At 38.3% G+C, this 20,124-nt stretch overlaps 1 protein-coding gene across 1 annotated transcript in view; it reads left to right on the forward strand.

The window, feature by feature from the left end:
* The window catches only part of snap25a (synaptosome associated protein 25a), a 60,921-nt gene extending 41,084 nt beyond the window's left edge, over nucleotides 1–19,837 (forward strand). Inside the window, exons 5-8 of the mRNA XM_041806203.1 lie at nucleotides 5,706–5,823; nucleotides 14,022–14,141; nucleotides 17,890–18,034; nucleotides 18,261–19,837. Coding sequence (XP_041662137.1) covers nucleotides 5,706–5,823; nucleotides 14,022–14,141; nucleotides 17,890–18,034; nucleotides 18,261–18,329 — 452 coding nt within the window. The 3' untranslated portion in view covers nucleotides 18,330–19,837. The remainder of the gene's footprint in view (nucleotides 1–5,705; nucleotides 5,824–14,021; nucleotides 14,142–17,889; nucleotides 18,035–18,260) is intronic.
* Nucleotides 19,838–20,124: the final 287 nt, after the last annotated feature.

The following is a 20,124-nucleotide window of genomic DNA, read 5'->3' on the forward strand; positions in this document are numbered from 1 at the left end:
GGGTCAGGTCCCAATCCTGGCACTGACTGGTGCAAGTCTTCCCCTACTCTCTCATCCCATATTTCTTGTCTCCTTCAGCTGTTCTGTCATAATAAAAGACAAAAAGGACAAAAAGATCATCTTAGATAAAATAAAACTTGCAATTTCATATAGTTAAAACTGACAGGTAGCGCGTTTACATGGACTTGAGTATCACAGTAATGAGACTAACCCAAATGTGGATCAAATTCTGGATAAGGTTTTTAGAGAAACCTGGTTATTCATGTCCCTGTATACAGGGCATGATAAATACTAGTATCCTGGTTTCTGATTATTGCATCCTATTTATACTAGTGCCTTCCATGTTTATGTTTTACAACACAAATCTAAGAAATCTAAGAAAAATAAGACGATTGGGGTGTATTTTAACCTTGTCCAACCAAAGCAGATCGACTGACCAGCAGACTGTCATCAGGCAAAGTCATCTTGCAAAGCTCTGATCTACAACGTTTGTGCAGATCTTAAAACTGCTTGAACCAATCAGAGTCATTTGAGCGGAAATAAGGTGGTAGCTACTGGTACAGTTTAGTCATACCAGAAGCCGTTTGCAATGGCTGTTACCAATGTGGTTCAGATGAAGCTTCAGTATAGCTGCAGTTTTATCAGAACTGGACCACGTTTCTTTATGAAACAAAGAGCAAAGAGCAGCACTGTAAGCTTATCATGATGGAAAGTATTTTCGCTCTTCTCGTGACCTGCTTTAGCATGAGTTTGCAATTGTTCCAGGTGGGTTTGAGTTGTACTGTAAGGCGGCGCATACAATGGCAGCTTGTAGGGCGATTAGCTTAGATGTCGCTTGACCACATTTCTTTATTAAAACAATAGCCACCAAAAGCGTCTCATCTCCCAATTACACTTCAGCACACATTTTGTGGTAGCGACAAACTTCCTTCCAACACTATGGCAGGTCTATCCTGTATAGCTCAGCTTAGCACTGGAGCAGCGCATGTCTACTACCTCATTTTGTCTTGTGGCTGTGATTGGCCGGTCATGAATTGACAGAAACAATGTTTGTCCAATCACCTTCTGGGAAAGTCCTGCCATTCCCAGAAGAGCTTAGCACTAAATTCAAACATCTCGTGATAGATGTGGTGTACCCACCTCATTTCTGACAATGAGAGAAAAGAACAACTACAAATATTAACCCTAACCTGACTTTCTCCACCAAACATGTTGCAAAAGTAGCGTCCCATAGCCTGTTCACTTCAGGCTTTAATAGGTCTACATTTCAATGCTTTCTTCTATCTAAACTTCTTGTAGTCTTTCATTGCAAAAAGTCCAGATTTAGTTACTTTGTCACTCTGGAAGTAAGACACAACTGTCAGAAAATGGGGTAAGGTGTAGACTTGATACAGTATCCTGTTTACTCACAGTTATCTCTGTGTGGCAAAATTAGGCTTCTCAAGATCCAATAAGGGCTTCTCGTGGATGCTGAAAGCAGGATTTGATGTTTACATGCCTAAACACAATACAGGATACTCAGGGTGGCTCACTTAAAGACTTGGGCACAACTGTACTGTGCTCAGGCTACCATGCCCAGGTCAGCTTGTAGAGATGGTAGAGGTAGAGGCATGTGGATTCACATTGGAAGTACATGGAAGATATGAACGCACCTGTGCTCACCTAAACATCTCCTGTCTCCAAATCTGTGCAGCATGAACTTATTTCATCCTCTGAGCAGCAAGGAACCAAACACACATGGTGATGCTACTAATGTGAACGCAGACCAGAAGGGAGAGTGAAGGGGAGCAATCGTGCTCAGGCATGAAACAAAAAAACATGCCTGATGTGAAAACTTAATGTAAAAAACAACCAAAACCAGGATACTAAAGTCCATGTAAATGCATTCTTTGTGTATCTATTAAAGGGAACATACCTCAGTTCCCCATTGGCTGGAGGGGATGTAAAGCAATTCACCAATCCTGTAAGAGGGAGCTTTAATTGCACTAGTTTGATTGTCCACCCCTCCTGTGACCATCCATTTATCCCCTCATCCCAAGAGCAATTCTTCACCACAGGATCACCACTCTGAAACCAATTTCAATGGCTGACTGGACACACGGGCAGCTGCAAGCCTGAGCTGACATTTGACCCTGTATTATTGATTTGTGCAGGCAGAAGAGCCTGTAGCTCAATTTCATTTGTTCCTGAGACAGTTATTAAAGGGAACCAAGGTTTGCTCTAGGTGGAGTTACAGATTTAAGTTTAGCAGATGATCATTCTCATTAATAATCATTAAATCAGGGAATCATGATCAAGTCATCACCCCACCTCACTCTACAGACCCTACATGGATCCTTCACATTTGAATGGAATGCATTTCCATAAATGCATGCCAACCAGGGGTTTTACAAACCTGAGAGTCAATGAAGTACTTTTTGAATCCGTTCCATATTTAACTGTGCCTCACCCCTCCACACGCTGCCTGCACCTTATTTCCTTTAATCACACGCGGGATGGAAAGCTCTTTGTGCTGCAGAAAGTCACCAACACACCATCCACCACATCAGCATGACAAAGGCGCTGATGCTCATAAACCAGAATCCAATTATACGTACAGTTCCTGCAGTTCCCTAAATATTTGCAAAGCCAGACAAAGCAACGCAGGCAGTTTTAGTCGAACATGTCGGTTTAATTTACAACATCGTTTCAGCAAAATCTAACAATGTAATACAAAGAAACTGATACAGGAGGCAATTTAGAGAAGCATCTCTTTATTATTAGAGAGACAAGATCGCCAAGCTCCTTCATTCAGATACAGCCTATAAGAGACATTCAGCTGCTCTTAAATATATATTTAGATGTTTTTGAATGATTCCAGCAACATTTGGGACTTGTAAAGCTGTTTCCAGGGCTCAGAGAAATACTACAACATCTGAAAGGGATAAAAAGCTACTCATTTGTATTGCTACATTTCAATCACAAAAGATACATTATTAGCAAATTGATTATTATACTTGCCCCACATCAGACAGCTTTAAAGGACTCCTTTGTTTTATTTTGGTGAAATATCAACAGATAAACTCAGTTACAGTTGATTTGAATCACACAAGAGCTATTTCACATTCTTGTTCCCTTAAGCCCAGTTCAGACCAAGAGTCTTGGGTTTTCTTGGTGAGATTATTTTAAATAGCGCTTTTTTAAACTGATGTTACATATCCTACTAAAGAAAGATTCAACTTTTTAGCTTTAGCCACAGTAAACACTGGTCAGAAGTACTCTAAAAACTGGTTGTGAGGACAACCAGTGTAGAAAGTGCAGGCTGTGAACACAGGCCCTGATTCAGTCCTAAAAACACTCCTGTCAGCTTCATCACCTGTGCACATCAGTGAGACGTGTTAAAAGGGTCTGGCTGCAGAAAGCAGATCAGTGTAAGATGCACCACCACTGTCAGGATGGAAGTGATGTAGTTTGCCAGATTAACATTGTATCAATTTCCACTTCAGCAACATTTTCTATGGCAATGCTGGCTTTTATGATGCCGGCTTTTGCAATGCTAGCTTCCATGGTGTTAGTTTTAGCGATGTTAGCTTTTATGATGTAAGCTTTTGCAACATTAGCTTCTACAACGTTAGCTTTTCCAGGGTTAGCTTTTGTGACATTAGCTTTTGTGTTGTTTGCTTTTCCTATGTTAGCATTTCCAATGTCAGCTTTTGTGATGTTAGCTTTTGTGGTGTTAGCTTCTATGATGTTAGGTTTTGGGATGTTAGCTTTCATGGTAGCTTTGTTTATGTTACTAAAGCTAACGTAACGACTCTAGCTATGTACTTAAAGTCTATGTGAGTCAGTTTAACTATGTCCTTTTTGTAGGCAAAGGAGCCAATATAACTACTTTAGCCATGATACCTATACAAAGATAACATAATGATGTTGGCATCATTGATGTAAGCTTTATATATGTTACTAAAGCTAACATAAGGACTCTAACTACGTAGTAACAGTCTATGTAAGCCAATATAGTTCTGTTATTTTTGTGGACAAAGGAGCCAATATAGCTACTTTAGCCATGATAGCTATATAAAGATAGCAAAGTTAGCTTCAGCAAACATAGCATAAGCTAATGTAGCTAACGAACAGTCATTAACTTTCGCTTTAAAGGATACATTTTTTTTTTTCCTGTATGCAGACTGTTTAGTCAGCTTTATTAAACATTTTGTAATCAGGTTTTGTAGGTCAAGTTTTTAATTTTAAACTTTTGATGTCCTAACCCCTTACCTTAACAGTCACCCTAACCCTAGACAAAAATTTAATCCAGCTACCTTTTTCTTTGAAAGTTTTTGTGTGTCTGACAGCGGTGGTCTGTAGAACAGTTGTCTAGGAGAGGATGTTGAAGACAAAAAACATGCATAAAGCATCTTTATGATAAGGAATCAGTGAGGAGTCAGAACCAAATGTTACACATTATCATGCAGATGCATGATGTGAGATGCAGAAAATGATAAACTGTCAAACTGTGAGAGGAGAGAATGAAAACACTAAAGTATGTACAACTGCTTCTGTGTGCATGCACTGGCATGTGCACATCAATAAATGTGCAGCGCTTGACCTCTTATAGTGACAGATTATCTATGCAGCAACAAGAAAATGCATCACTATAAATCATGGAGTTATGTGAGTCATGTCTATGAAAATGATACATCATCTTCCCCAAGCTGCAGTGGTGTAAGGAAGTTGGACTGTAAAGTGGACTGTTGAGAGCAGATGCAAGATTGAACTCATCACTTTGTGTCTCTCTGGTCTGAGCTGAGCTAAAGACAACAGGAATGTGTATTATTGGAGCTATAAAGCTCATATTTAGACATTTAAAAATAGTGTAGTTGTTAGAATGAATAGAACCTTATAATGAAAATAAACCAAGCTAAAGCCGTTTTGCCTTTTTTTTTGTTGCAATAAAATAAATGAAGAAAAAGAATTAGATTCATTTGCTCTTAGGAGCCTTTCCTGCTACTATAATCAGTGCTAACTTGCATCCAGAAGACACTGCCAAGGTAGCGTTTCCATCCATCTTTGTCTTTATTATAAGCTTGCTAACAGCTTGATCTAGCTTGTTTTTGAGCACATGTGAGTTTAAAGTAGATAATCTATTCTAATTCCCAGCAAGCAATGGGACAATGTAGATCCAAAACTGTGTATGAAGCATTGTAGTTAATCCCACCAAATCAGTGTACCCACCTGAAGCTTAGTTTATCTCTATTTCTGCCACACAATGCACATCCACAGCAGAGTGTGAATCTGACTCACTTACTGCTCTTCATAACTCATATTTCTGTCGATCAGTCAATGAAATTCATTCCACTACTGTCATCCCTTTGTCCTGACCAGAGCAACTCGATCGTGTTGAAGATGGCATGAACCATATCAACCAAGACATGAAGGAAGCCGAGAAAAATTTAAAAGATTTAGGGAAATGCTGTGGGCTTTTCATATGTCCATGTAACAAGTAGGTACTGACAACGTGCCCCAAAGGTTCTTTACATATGTGGTGGCGTCCAGTTTTTCCTCTTTTTTTTTCTTTTCTGTTTGACTTTCTCTCGTCACAGTGAGTGTCTGAAGTTGTTGTCTTCTCTCCTTTGTCCTTTCTTTATCTCTTTCTCTCTTCCTCTTTCTTCTTCTTCTCTCTTCTCGTGCTTCGTTCTGTGGGGGATAAATGACTTGTGTTTAATCAGAGCAACTGGAGCGCATCGAGGAGGGAATGGACCAAATCAATAAGGACATGAAGGATGCAGAAAAGAATTTGAACGATCTAGGGAAATTCTGTGGTCTTTGCTCCTGTCCATGTAACAAGTAGGTGCTGCTTGCCTGCCTGCCTGCCTGCCATTCAGAATTAAGAACAAATATCTCAGGAACCAAAACTAATGGAGGTAGAAGTGACATCATGATGGCCATCAGCCAATAGTCCGCTCTGCTCCAGTTTAAAAAACCTAGACTGACTTTACATCATCATGAGGTGGACAGGGGAGGCCATGATGTTTTGTTTTTTTTTTTTTTCTTTTTGACTTTTTCTAATACCCACACAAACAAAATGTACGCTAAAAGTTGAACTGAGATTTAAATTCTCTTTTTTCCAAGGAAATATGATAATGCTACTACTGAACAAGATTGGCAGTTCAAAGTGTTGGACTCTACAACATTTTGTATTTGTGAGAATACATCTGTTTAATTGCTTAAAAAGTGTAAACTAGCAAGTGAGGCTCATTAGCTCCTTCTGAGAGAGTGCAAAGCCTGGCTTGACAATATTAGAACTAAGTCTGTACAGTAATATAGTAATACCCCAGCCAAGGGCATTTAAAAATAGCCATGTTAATCCATTAATTACTGTGATGAAAATGTGAGCATGATCACAATAAATGCCTTAAAAATATGTGTCTGTTTCCAGCAGCAGCACCACCGTGTTTGAAGATGCCATAAAAGTGATGAAAGAACTCCCGTTAATGGTTTAGGCCTAATCTGTCAAATGAAATAACTCGTCCAAGAATAATTCACTCTACAGGCACGCTCATACTTGCACCGTATGTGATGGCACCACACTTATGCATTGCACATAAAACATTACTTAACATTAACAGTTCCTCTCTGATAAAAATGTTTTAATTAAATTTTTTACAACTTCTAAGTGCAAGAGAGAAAAGTGAGTGCACATGTGCCTGTGTACACAGAGGGAGAAGAAAATAGGACAACTTAATTTGATCACCTGTTCTAATATAATTCAGTTTACCATAGAAGTGTGTGAACAACACTGCAACAATAATCGCTATAAAGACTAAGTATCCTTATAGTGGTTTTTAGACTTGGCAAAAGGGTTTTTCTCAATAGATTGAATAAATGCATGTAGAGGCGCTATGCTTACTGCCAAGTGCTTGATCCAACCTGCTTCTTGCATAATATGATAAATTCTATGAAGCACAGGAAAATTTGGGGAAAGTTTAAAAGTGTTTGAAACTAGATACTACCCAATCCTATCCTAATTAATACCAGTTCTGGAAAGACTTCAGTTGCAAAAAAAAAAAAAAAAAAAAAAATTGTATAACTTTGTTGCATAAAATATTTTCAAGTTAACAGTGATAAATTCTGAAATTTGCAATATGTTTACTTTGAATTAATGATAATAAAGCAATTAAAAATGAATAATAATAAATGAACAAAAAAGATTAAGCATAAACAATAATAAGAAATAAATAAAAAAATACATAAATAAGAAATATAAATAAAAAATAATATTGCAATGCAATAAACAACCTGCCACCCTTTGGTATTTGTAGTGTTTACAAAACAACAGCACAAATGCCAGTGAGATAGATTCATATTTTAAACCATAAATTTAAATTTCAGTTCAACTTTGACACACAGACAGTGTAGAAACACTCTGTAGATGAGCGCGGGCACATGCAGCAGCCTTGAGTTCTTCTGGATGTTCTCCTTTGGATTGGACCCCCAACATACATAATCCCAGAATTCATAGCTATTCAAACATTCCTCTCTGTTTGCTGCTGCTATTGCACAAACCAGATGTGTACATACATCGGAAAGACCAAAATCCTATAAAAAGTCCAGTCCTTCACATAAGCTCTTCTTCACTCAGCCAAGGCCATGGTTCATGTATAAGTGCCTCTTAACACTCTTCTACCAAGTACCATTCTCCAAGTGCCCTATTCTCTAAGCTTCCACTTCTCCAAAGACCTTTATAATGGGAGTCCTCTACTCTACATGCAGCTGCAGCCATCCTAGAAGTCTTACTTGTAGATTATTCCTGATTGGATGATATCTTTGGCCCTCCGGACAATAAAATCATCTAGATTGAACTAAAAGAGCAGGGCTGTGGCTCCTGAAGCCGCTTGGTGCTCGGATCATTTTGTGTGTTGATTCTGCTCAAAGTTTAATGATCTTGGTACCAAACTGCTTCTGGTCAGCCTGGTCCAGAACTGTTTGACACTTCTCCTCATCTGCATGATCTCTACCACACCGCTCTAACATTTAGCAGATCTTCACCTCTTCGCAGGATATGAGACCTTTCTGTTTCCCCCTCAGCACCTTCTCCCCCCTCCACCATTTAGAGCCACAGAGCGCCAATGACATGGAATGACTGGCGAGCATGACCCTTTGAATGCTCATGCATGCATGACAATGCAACTCATAACAGGACTGCTACATATGATGATGCTGATATTAACCCATAGAGAGTGATGAGGCCATTTTACAGCATTTTGGGTCTTTTTTTTTTCCTTTTTTGGTTATTTTGACTGTGTTAATACCAACAACATACATTTTGGAGGGTAAGGTTTTTTTTTTCGGTAGAAGTTTTGATATGTACTCAGGGTGTTCTTGACCAAAAATGTCCATTGAAACCTATTAAAACCACTGTTTTTGAACCTCTAGCCTTCACAGTAAAAAACATGCACTTTACAATGTTTTTGAAATCTTATGATAAAAAATGAATAAGGCATAAAACCTGATTTATTGTTCATCATTTAGATATTCGATGCTTTTATAATCCCGTTCAAGGAAATTTAATTTGCATAATTATTTTCTTTTTTTTTTTTTCTAATATATTTTGGAAATTGGAGATATTTCACTGGTACCTAAATTTAAATTTTCTAAAAATTAATCAGTATTTGATATCATTGAATGGGTCTCATTTTGTTTAAAAAAATGTGCAAAAAGTGGAAACATTATTTTAATATGTAGTAGTTGGTGCTGAAGTTAATATAATGCTTAATGATTCATAAAATTCTTTAAATAAGATTTAATTTGCATGTAAAATTTAAAAAATATCTGATTAAATGAAAATGATATAAATATATTATATAGTGTCTTTTTTAGCCATTTACACCCGAAGTGGGACAATTTATTAAAAACTTAAAATATGAAAAAACTGTAGTTGATAATTAACTTATTCAAGGCTGTGATAGTCCCATTCAAAGAAATCCAATTTGCATGTACTATATTTTTTAAAATATATCTTTTTTGCATAATTTTATGTTACAAAAATCTTTTTTTTTTAAAACTGTCACTAATAAGTTTAAATTCCTAAAAGTTAATCAATATTTTAAAGTCCCTTTAGATTGAAGTCTAAACCTTGTGTCTTAACACACTAGATATGTTGAAATAAGGCTGCCATGAACATGTGGAAACACTGGGATCTAAATGTGACTGAATTTTGGATTTAGACCTTTTAAAAGCTGTTCACCTTTCTGGCCTGGTTTCACTTGAGCAGGGAAAAATCCTGAGCCCATGACATCACCAGTCTTGATTGGGAAATACCCCGCCCCCTAATGCTATAATGACATAAAATCACAGAGCAGTTCATCTCAGCACAGTCTGTTGTAAGCTGATGTCACTGCCTTCATTGAGAGTTAACAGCCAGCTACATGCTGTGTTTTTTGGTCACTGTGAGGTAAATTTCCTACATCTATCAGCCATGATGGTCTACGGGTCATTAAAGCATCATAAAGAGATTTGTGTCAGAAAACAGTAAAATGAATCTCCAATTTGTCTCTCTGAAGCATTCTTTCTCGATTTCTCGTGAGTGGGCGTGGCTTCAGCTCATTCAACAGACACACCCACACCATCCTGGAGCAGATTTTACTGCCTCACTTTTAATGATTTTGAAGCTTAATTTTATAAACGTAGTTTATAACACAATGGCCAGTCATACAACAAACCTAAAATAAAGACTTGTTATCACTTTACAAGGACTTTAAAACTGATGATTAGGTCTGAGTTTGAGAAAAAAAAATGGATGTATAAAAAGTGGAGAAAAAAATTAATGTGTAGCATTTTTATTGCTATTTATGCATGTCACCATTTATATGGCAGTAATCATAACAATTCATTTAAATCTTAAAAAAATATTGTGTAAATATCAAATTTGTTACTAATTTTATACATAACCAAGGCTGGGATAATCCCATTGAATGTGATTTAATTTGCATGTAGTATATGAAAAATATTTTTTGTGTGTGTTTTTTATATATTAAAAAATTGAAGATTTTCGTAAACTGACCCTGAAAGAGTTAAAGTCCCCCCAAAAAATTAATCCATATTTGGTTTATTTTTTATCAGGTCTGATATTGCTTAAAATGTTAAAAATTTCAAAAATCAATAAATGTATATTATTTTTAGTGTTTTATTTATGTATGCTGCCATTTTTGGTCATGAACACCCAGATTGTAAGAATTTCTTTTCCACCATCAGTGGAACAGTGATGCTGAGGATGTTAACAGTGATGATGAACAAAGCCTAGTGTGTCTTTTTTTCTGGGAATTAAAAGAGAAACACAGGGGAAACACTGTGTGAAGAAAATCCTAAAGGAAGTGAATCTAATTTAGCTCGAAACAATGAAGACTGATCATCGTGGCAAAAGAAAGGCAGTGAACACATCACAGGAAGACAAAAATGACACATTCAAAGCCAAAGTAAGAAAGGAGTCATTCCCAGGAGCTGAAAACTGGGTTAAGACACATGCGCAGTGAGATATTTTCAAAGATATAGACATGTTACTTCTGTCAAATGGGTGCATCATGCCAGTGCGCATGTCCTGTGTGCTGCCCTTGTCTTTACATGGCTCTGTGTGCCGATCCGGCCCACTGCTGCCTTATTTCTCCTCTGCAGTTTCTCTGCGGTGCCACAGCTCCTGCAGAGCGCTGTGCTAAATTCCCTTTTATCCGGCACTGGCTGTTTCAACATTAGTGTTCATGAAGCTGCCTCTCCCGGGGGGAACTCACTCACATGTAGGTCAGCCATATCAGATAGTGGCATGATAGCCTGCTGGGAAGTTGAGTCAAAGTGAAAACACACAAAGATGGACCCTCGAAAGACAAAGGACACATTTCTCTCTTCTATTAAGTTCATCATTAAAATGGGGAGGCTGGGATCATATTTAACCCCTCAGAATGCTCACTGTTCGTCAGAATAAGCTGACTTTCTGATTCGGTCTGTCTACATGCCACTGTCTGTGGATTTTGATTGGTGGATAAATCAAATCAGTCAGCTAATGAATGAAAAAGTTCTAGTTTTATGATGGGGTCTGCAATTCTCTCAAGATCTAATCACATCATCTCGTTTCAGCAGCAAAGCTGATTAGAGAAGTGCATCACATCCACTTGAAAGCTGCAGGAAAGTAAATTGCAATGAAGAAGAAGAGACTGGAAATCAAATGAGAGGAGAGGAGAGGAGAGGAGAGGAGAGGAGAGGAGAGGAGAGGATGTGCAATAGAAAGACACAAAAGAAGCCAAGGAGTGAAACAAACTGGGAACAAAAAGGACAGACTCAGACAAGGGTAGCATGAGTGTTTACCACACTGGTGAGTGTCAGCAGGGACAGGGAGCCAAGCATAGCCTTGCCTCAGTCCATTTCTATTAATAAAGCAGTGTAGGAGGCTGAGCAATCGCCATCCCTGATACAGCTAAAATACATCCACACAGCACTCTCTGGTTAAACTAAAAACAACAACTGATGCTGCTATGAGAAAGCAAAAAATGACAGAATAGAGTTGATACAGGAGATTCACTGCTCAGTCGCAGCTGTTTTAGACTGCCTGGGAGATTAAATCTGTTACAGCCTTAATAAGTGCCTTAAAAATCCAGAGAAACAAAGTTAATAAAACACTAAAGATGTGCACATAAACCTCTGATCTGACACCTTTCTTACTCTTTCCTGACTCTTTTGTGTGCCATTCATAACAGCTGTTTTTGCACTTTCCTTTTAGTATAACTTTATTCATCTTATACTCTAAAACAGAAGCAGATACAGAGGGACACACGTGATGTGTTGGTGTCAAAGTTCTTGTCAAACCCCTCATTCTCTGCCTTATTCAGTACGTTTACATGCACAGTTAAGTCGAGCTACAGTTTTAGCTCGTTAAGGATATTAACCAGACTACTATCTTTGACCCATTAAGCACTGAGGGAATTTCTAGTTTTGGTTGACCTTGCTAAAGCCTGATTCATTCTGCATAGGTTACACTGTGGGCCCATAAAGCTTTTGACCCTATACAGAGACCTACACATGTAACTGACATGCACCTCCTCAATAATTTAACTGCAAGCCCTGTGATTGGTCCTTGAGGTAGCACTGTGTGACAGCCAGTCTGCAGAAGGTGATGCAGCTTGTCAAATCTATACACTGGCTTCTTAAAGCATCAAACCTGCAATTCCTCATTGAGGTCTTGCTCAGTGGTTGAAGGCGTGCAAACAATCCCCCATTCTTTGCTTCAGCTGACTCAGCAGCCCTCTGATGTCTCCTCTCTTTTAACGTGCAAAGCCAATAGATTGGCCGGATTCCATTCCTGTCATCAGGTGGATCTATCCTGCAACACTTCAAGCTCAAAGGCCTGTGCCCGGTCAGAGAATGGTCGCTCCAGTTAGCATCATTATAGGAGAAAGAGAAGATAGCTACAGGCGTGTTTTAGTTGTACTGCAAGCCTGTAAACATACACACATACACATACACACATAGGAAAATATATAAGGGTGGTGGGGCCACTTTCACATGCCTCACCTTGAGGGTTGTGTAGTTAGTAAAAGCAATCTTATGATGGTTAAGATATTCTTAGTTATTGGGTATGCTTAAATGGCTAGTTAATGACTGAAAAGGCAAATAGCCAGTCATCTTAAGGATTTAAGGGAGGCTAGTCAGATTTCAGGGGGTCCTGGTCGACCCTTGCTACCACTGGTTCTGCCCCTAAAATATCATTGGTACTGCTATAATCCTTCATAATCCATCAGGTATTATAAATCAAAATATTATTATTATGTTGGTTGACAATATGTTTTCCATTTACAGTGCTGTCTTCGTTTAGTCACAAAAACTCAAATCAGTAAAGTCTTCTTGTCGAAATGTTTGTTTACAGAAATAGCACTGCCTTGTGCTGAAACAAAGAAGTATGATACAGTCAAGCTTCATGTTCAAATGTGGGCCATATCTTTAATTTATGGGGATATCTGATGGCAGGATACAATGCCACTCCTGCTATGCTAGGCATTTATGCTTGTCTACTTCTGGGTGAAAGCCTGGCATAGGGGCTGTAGAGCATGTGCAGAACACTTAGTCCAGTTTGGTTCAGATTTAATTGCGTGAGTGAATAGATCTCTGTGTCATTTAGGTGTCTTAATGGCTTTTATAAATTGGGTTTAGTACATTCAAGTCATACTAATATGTTTTACGCATGTTTTGATAGTCTACAGTCAGGCTACCACAATAAATCAACTTTTACTGCTTGCATGTAGACGTACTGACTGCTGCCGGACGTCCCAGCCTGTCCAGATTTCTACATCTGAAATAAAAGCACTGACATTTAAAGATCACAAAGCCAGGGTGGGGTTGGAGGTGGGGGTGTTATAATTCTCTGTGAACTCACTCCAGTTTCTTGTTTTGTTTCCTTTTGTCATTTGGCAGTTTGTTCTCCGTCGTCCCTCCTAACAATGTTCCAGTCCTGTACTCTCTCTGTTTTGTGTGTCTGCCAAAAGCTCGTCTCTTTTCTGTTTTCTGTCACACTGTGGGAGTGGGGTCGGGTTTGTCGCTGCAACCACACAGAGGTGGCAGGAGGATGATTTAATGGGGGGAAAGGAGAGGGAGTGGGTTTTATCCATTCTGAGTCCTACTTTTAGATGCATGCTTAGATTCTACTAAACAGATGTGACATGTGCCTGATTCTGCATAGTATGTTATATACAACATATAACATCACACAGATTGCTACAAGAGAATGAATTTGAACTTACCAAACCCAATCTATCAACCAGTCTGTGCCTGCTATGCTTTGCTTGACTTAGTCTAGTCCCCACCATATATTTATGTGCTGGTTGCATGAAGCCAAAAAATACCTTTGTGTCAGCTGATCACGCCACACACACTACCTCAAACCCACGGCTCTCTGTGTAGATCTGACTAATGGGAAGCCAGCCTGGTTGAGGTAAATAATGATATGTTTAGTTAACTGTTGAGTAACTTTTCTCCTCATCTTCACCTTCGCTGTCGACAACCAGGATGAAGAGCGGGGCCAGCAAGGCCTGGGGGAACAACCAAGATGGCGTGGTGGCCAGCCAGCCCGCCCGCGTGGTCGATGAGCGTGAACAGATGGCCATCAGTGGAGGCTTCATCCGCAGGTATGAGAGGCTTAGAGTTTATGCATCAAAACACTCCGAGTTAAAAATGGAAGGGCTAAGAATAAGAAAGACGGAGCAGGAGGTGATGTGGCAGGATGTTTAAGCACGCACAGATGGACAGAGAGAGGGATAGCAGTACACATGTGCAGATGGTACGGGCATCTTTGGCTGCAGGAGAATCATGAAGGGACAAAAAGGTGATGGACAGAAAACCTATAGTACACCTGTACTAAACATCTTATTTATAAATGCCATTCATACATACAGCCAATCAAAGTGCTTTACAGGGACATTTATATCATCACAAGCATCATAAACATGAGGAAGAGCATCAACAAGACATTAAAATACAAAACATGACAAAAGAAAAGCTAATAAAATAATTCATGCAATCTGTTGTAATGATTTTTACTTAATTGAACTAGTAAAATGAAATAAGATGGCAAAAGGGAACATTTGCAAAGTAGAATAAAATGTCAGATCTATGGAAAATATTTAAACTGAATGAAAAGTGTTTAAAAAGGACACTTTCAAATAGGTTTGGTATCGACTTTAAGCCACATTTAATGATCCAGTCTTGTATCCTGCATCAAAAACAGGCCATGTTTTGGGCTTCTTCACCAACAGTCTTATGAACCTGTAAACTGAAACTGTAATATTATCCCCAGGCTCAGTTAAATAACTGATCGGAAACTAAGACCAAACCTTTCGTCAAGCCCTGCCCCTCTCAGTTATCATGGCATCTGCAGTCTATTGCTTCAATTTATATTTGATCAACAAGTCTTTTATTAACTTAAATTAATGAAAATATAAATACAAATATACAGTACAGTGTATGAAGATGTCTTGAAATCTCTAAGAACATGTTTAATGTTTAACATTAGTTGTTCTCCCACAGCACATTTAAAAAAGAGTATCTAAACCTTCACTTCCTGGGACACTGACTCATGGGTGCATGCTGGAGTGGCTTTAAGCTTCAATGTGCAGATGAGTGAATAGCTAATTCCTTCTACAGCATGAAGAATGTTCTAGTTGAATTTGTCAAAATGTGACGCATTGGTAATTTTAGGTCCTAAGTTGGTTTTCAGATTTCATATTTGAATAAGTAACATGAAAATAAAAAAGTTGCCTATTTGAATATATTATTGGAATATACATCTTTAAGGTCCCTGTAAATTGAAGTCCAAACTTTGTCTCTTAACACACTAGATATGTTAGAATGAGGCTGCTGTAAACTTGAAAACATTGAGATCTAAATGTGACTCAATTTCGGATTTAGCCCGTAAGAAAGTTGTTCAACTCATTCCTGGCTTGGTTATATTTGGGCAGAGCAAATATCTGAGCCAATGACATCACCAGCCTTGATGAAGAATTAGAGAAAGCCAAAAAAGGACCACCCTCCAAAAAATAAACTCCTCAAGGTGCACAACAAAAAAAGACTTACTAGAGAAGGAGGCGTCAGCACTCAAAAAGGTCATTTTTTGGTAGTTTTATTTGGGCAAAGCAGAACGGACACGTTTCAGCATTCATGCCGAAGAGGACCACAAGAATTACCACGGGAATTATCCCGCCCCCTAACTCTACAATGATATAAAAACCACAGAGCAATTCATCACAGTACAGTCTGTTGTTAGCTGATGTCACTGCCTTCACTGAAAGTTAACAGCCAGCTACATGCTGTGTTTTTGTTCATTGTGAGGTAAATTTCCCAAATCTATCAGCCACAGTGGTCTAAGGGTCATTAAAAGCATCATAACAGAGAGATCTGTGCCAGAAAACAGTAAAGGTAATCTCCAACTTTAGGCAGCTGTGCTCCAATAAAAAGATCTTAATTCTCATGAGTGGGCGTGGCTTCAGCTCATTCAACCGACACACCCACACCATCCTGGAGCAGATTTTACTGCCTCATTTTTCATGATTTTAAAGCTTAGTTTTTTTTTAACTTAGAGATGTTTTTCATGACTGAAATTTGGCATGGAGGTTGATAACACAGTGGCCTGTCATACAACAAACCTAAAAGACATATTTTTTTCATCACTTTACAGGGACTTTAAATTGTATGATGTTTTCCTCTTCTGGACATTAAGGGTCTCGACCTGGACCATCATACTACATAACTAACACAAAAACAAATAAAAACTAAAATCAAGCAAAATTTTACAAAATAAAAAATAAGCTAAACTAACAAGCCAGCTGTTAAACTAATTAAAACAAAATAGAAATTGAAAACAAAAAATGAAAAGGCAAAAAAGGTTAAAGAACAAATGAATAATCCAAAACTTTTACAACCACATGTGTACCATAACAGACCCACATTAGAGCCTGTGTCCACAGATGCTGTTTTAGTTGCTTGCTATGCCAATGCTTCTTACCAAAGTTTATTGTTGCCGCCTCTCTCTCTAGTATCCATAACATTCTCTATAAATGTCTTTATGCCCCTAAAATGTTTCTTTATTCAGTATGAAAAAATGAACAATTAGTCTGTCCTGGCATTCACTGCAGCTGTAGATCAGTACTGTTGCAGCCTCAAAATATAAGTTACCTAGCATATTACTGCAACATTTGTAATAGTAAAGTTACTGAGTAGCTACGTCATTATCACATTATGCCAACCCTGCTATAATCCTAAGGTTGCTATGAAGTATTGTTATAGCTGCTTAAGCAGAACATCACTTATCATCAGTATTTATAATGTTTTCTCTTGCTTTCAAACATACAATTTGTTATTCTTTGTGATGGGTCAGTGATGGGTTGAGTGTGGTCGTCCACAAGATGAATTCAAAGAAAGCATTTCTCAGATTTATCTTTCAGTTTAGGAAACAGGATGAAAAATACCCCCTGATCAGGGAGTAGATATCTTGAATCACTCTTACAGACACCCCAAGTACCCTTCTAACTGAGCTAGAAGGTTTAAGGTGAAAGTCTGTGATGCCCGGCCATGTTTGCTAAAAGAGGAGCCTCTCTGATTGGAGGGTCAGCGGACCAAAGATACATTTTTTTTATTTTAGGTTTATTAGAGGATATTAGAGACAGGCTAACAGTCTGCTGTTAAAGACAGCATAAAAATCTGAAATAATGTGGAGATGAGGAGAGACAGAAAGGAGGTCAAGAGTTGAATTAATTCCACTGCACTTATTTCTTTGTCTCATACATCAGAATCATTCCTCACTGAAGTGAAGTGGTGCACAGCCTGATTCAGTCCCAACAGACAGGGACGAATGAACGTGCAGAAGATAATTTCATTAACCAGCCTCTGCCTTTACACTAAAGAATTAATAATAATTCTTATTATTCCAATGAATAACATTATTCATTAAGAAATGTAGTTTAAAGCCAAAATGACCAGAATGGTGTCAATATACTTATATTCATTTCAGCTTATTTCATTTAGCTTGCACAAAGAAGGAAAGGGTTAATAAATGTCATGATGATTAATGATATACGTGTCATTTAAGAACAATCAAATTCCCTAAAAGTTAAAGATCTTTCCCTTCAAAGAAAATACAGCACAAAAATAGAGAGTAACCTCTGCTGCAGAGGGACTTCCTGGTGTCCAGCTGCCCGCTCAGAGGTCAGGTTCAGGGGTGATGAGAGACAAGAACAGGATCAGAGGGGAAATATGGAGGAGAGCATCACATAGGGAGCGGGCATCACCTCTCTGAACCTGCTCAGTGTGACAATATGTGGTGTTTGTTAGCAGGTGTTTATGGCTCTACAGGATTAAAACTTTGTGACTTTGTGTTGTCAGGGTAACAGACGATGCCCGAGAAAATGAGATGGACGAGAACCTGGAGCAGGTGGGCGGCATCATTGGTAACCTGCGCCACATGGCTCTGGACATGGGCAACGAGATCGACACCCAGAACCGCCAGATTGACAGGATCATGGAGAAGGTAGGACTGAGATTTAGTTTCACTGAATTTAATAAAGGTTATATGTATGTATTGTCCCTTTTCAGTGAAAAAGAGGGATTTGTTTTTCCCACACCTTTTCTATTTATTCTAATTTTTTATGATTAAAAAAATTGATACTAAAAAAAAGAGCTACCTTTGTTGACTAACTGGGGAAGTTTATACAAAAGCCAACAACTGAGACCATTTTCCCTTTTCCTCCACCCAGGCTGATTCCAACAAGACCAGGATTGACGAGGCCAACCAGCGCGCCACAAAGATGCTGGGCAGTGGCTAAACGCTCTAAGTTCAGAGCGTGGGCTTCCCGCGCCGCACGTCGTCAGGCGCTGACATGCTTTCATCATGGTATTGACCTTCTAGGTTTGCACACATGCACATATCACCTCCCCTCCCCATTGTAAATGTTGTTCTGTGTGTCGTCTGTCGAGCTTTTTCAAGATGATTGTCCTCGTAAAAAGATGATTTCTTATACTCCGTATATCATTCTTTCCAAAGGTTGTATATAGTGCTGACTTGATGGCTCTCTAGCTCACCTGTGAAGTTTTTATTCTCTTTATCGATATATATATATATATATCATATATAATAATAGATATCATATATAATATATATATATATTTATTTAAAAGTACAATGCTCTGGATGACAAGTATATAATAGGAATGCTATACAAGCTGTTTGTTTGATTCTTTTTCCTTTTCAGTATCTCAGTATCGTCTTAGTAAAACTGTGTCATTCCATTTAGGCTACTGTCATGCTCCTTATTTTGGTGTTGTTACGACAAAAAGGGAGAAGACCAATGGAAAAACACAAGTTAAGATATACTGAGCGGCGATACAGATGAAAGGGATTGCAAAGAGCACTTACAATCAAAAGGCAGTCGTTGGTACATTTTCCTTCATTGCAATCATACTGAGTTACTGTTAGACAATGTGCAACTAGACTCTCTGTAGCTGTATTAGACATTGCATTCCAAGTGATGTGAATTGTGCGTTCTCTGCATGACAAATGGTAGATTTTAGTCTTATAAATAAAACCTGTCTGAAAAATATATATAAAAAATGATAACATGGCAGTAGCAAATTGACAAACGCATGCTCAGTATTAGGACACAGTTGATCGTTCCATACTCCTGCAAGTTTGCAATAGTGCCACTCTTTTTGTCTCGATATATTTACCGACTGTGACCATCTCGTTGTAAAATAATGCAAAAGGGATCAAAAAAGTGAGTTCAAGCTGAAAAAATATGAGGACTTGGGGTTGTATTGCAAAAAAATGACCTGTTTTCTAAATGATTATGCAGTTCAATGATGACGATGTTGACTATGTGCTGAAAGATGAGGACTGGTTGTGTATTGTAACATAGGTTTTGGATGCTCTGAAAAAAATAAACGTTTGCAATGTAAAGCAAAGACGCATATTTCTGAGAGACCTTACTTTTATAAGAAGACTGTATCTGTAAGTTTATTCTCCCCGTGTGGTTTGTTATTGGTAAAAATAATGATAGTATAAAATAACAGTAACTATACTCTGAAACAAAAATACATTCAAAAGGGTTTTTTTGTTGCTTCTGTACTTTAGAGCTATGCACACCAAATCGCCAAAATGCCGAGTAGTTAGAGTAAGGTGATTAAATACCTAAACCTGAATGACACAATAGGTTCAACCGTGAGATTGATGTCCTCAACGCATGTAATATTAAAGACTCCCTCTCTGTATCCTGTCAGTGTGTGAAGTGGTGGACATTTTGTAGCTAGCTGAATTGATTAAAAGTAATAAACCCTAGTCCCACCCGTGTCTGTCTTTATTGCTCCTGTGAGTCCAGAGGCTGGTATACGGTGTGGTTTTCAAGAGGACTTCCACTCACACTGTGGGTGATATGGCAGGCAGTCCACCTTAATAGCATTTTCTTATTTACATGTAATGAGCAAGCCTGTTAACTAAAATCATTATTAGAGCTGACATCATACCACTTTTCCACCTATTCTTAGTCCCTTGTAGTCTAAATGAAACATCTATGCCGTGCTTTGGTCAAAATATAACAAGGATCAAGCACCAGAGGCGGTTTATGA

The sequence above is a fragment of the Cheilinus undulatus genome, linkage group 14, assembly GCF_018320785.1.
Source record: "Cheilinus undulatus linkage group 14, ASM1832078v1, whole genome shotgun sequence".
Taxonomy (NCBI): Eukaryota; Metazoa; Chordata; class Actinopteri; order Labriformes; family Labridae; genus Cheilinus; species Cheilinus undulatus.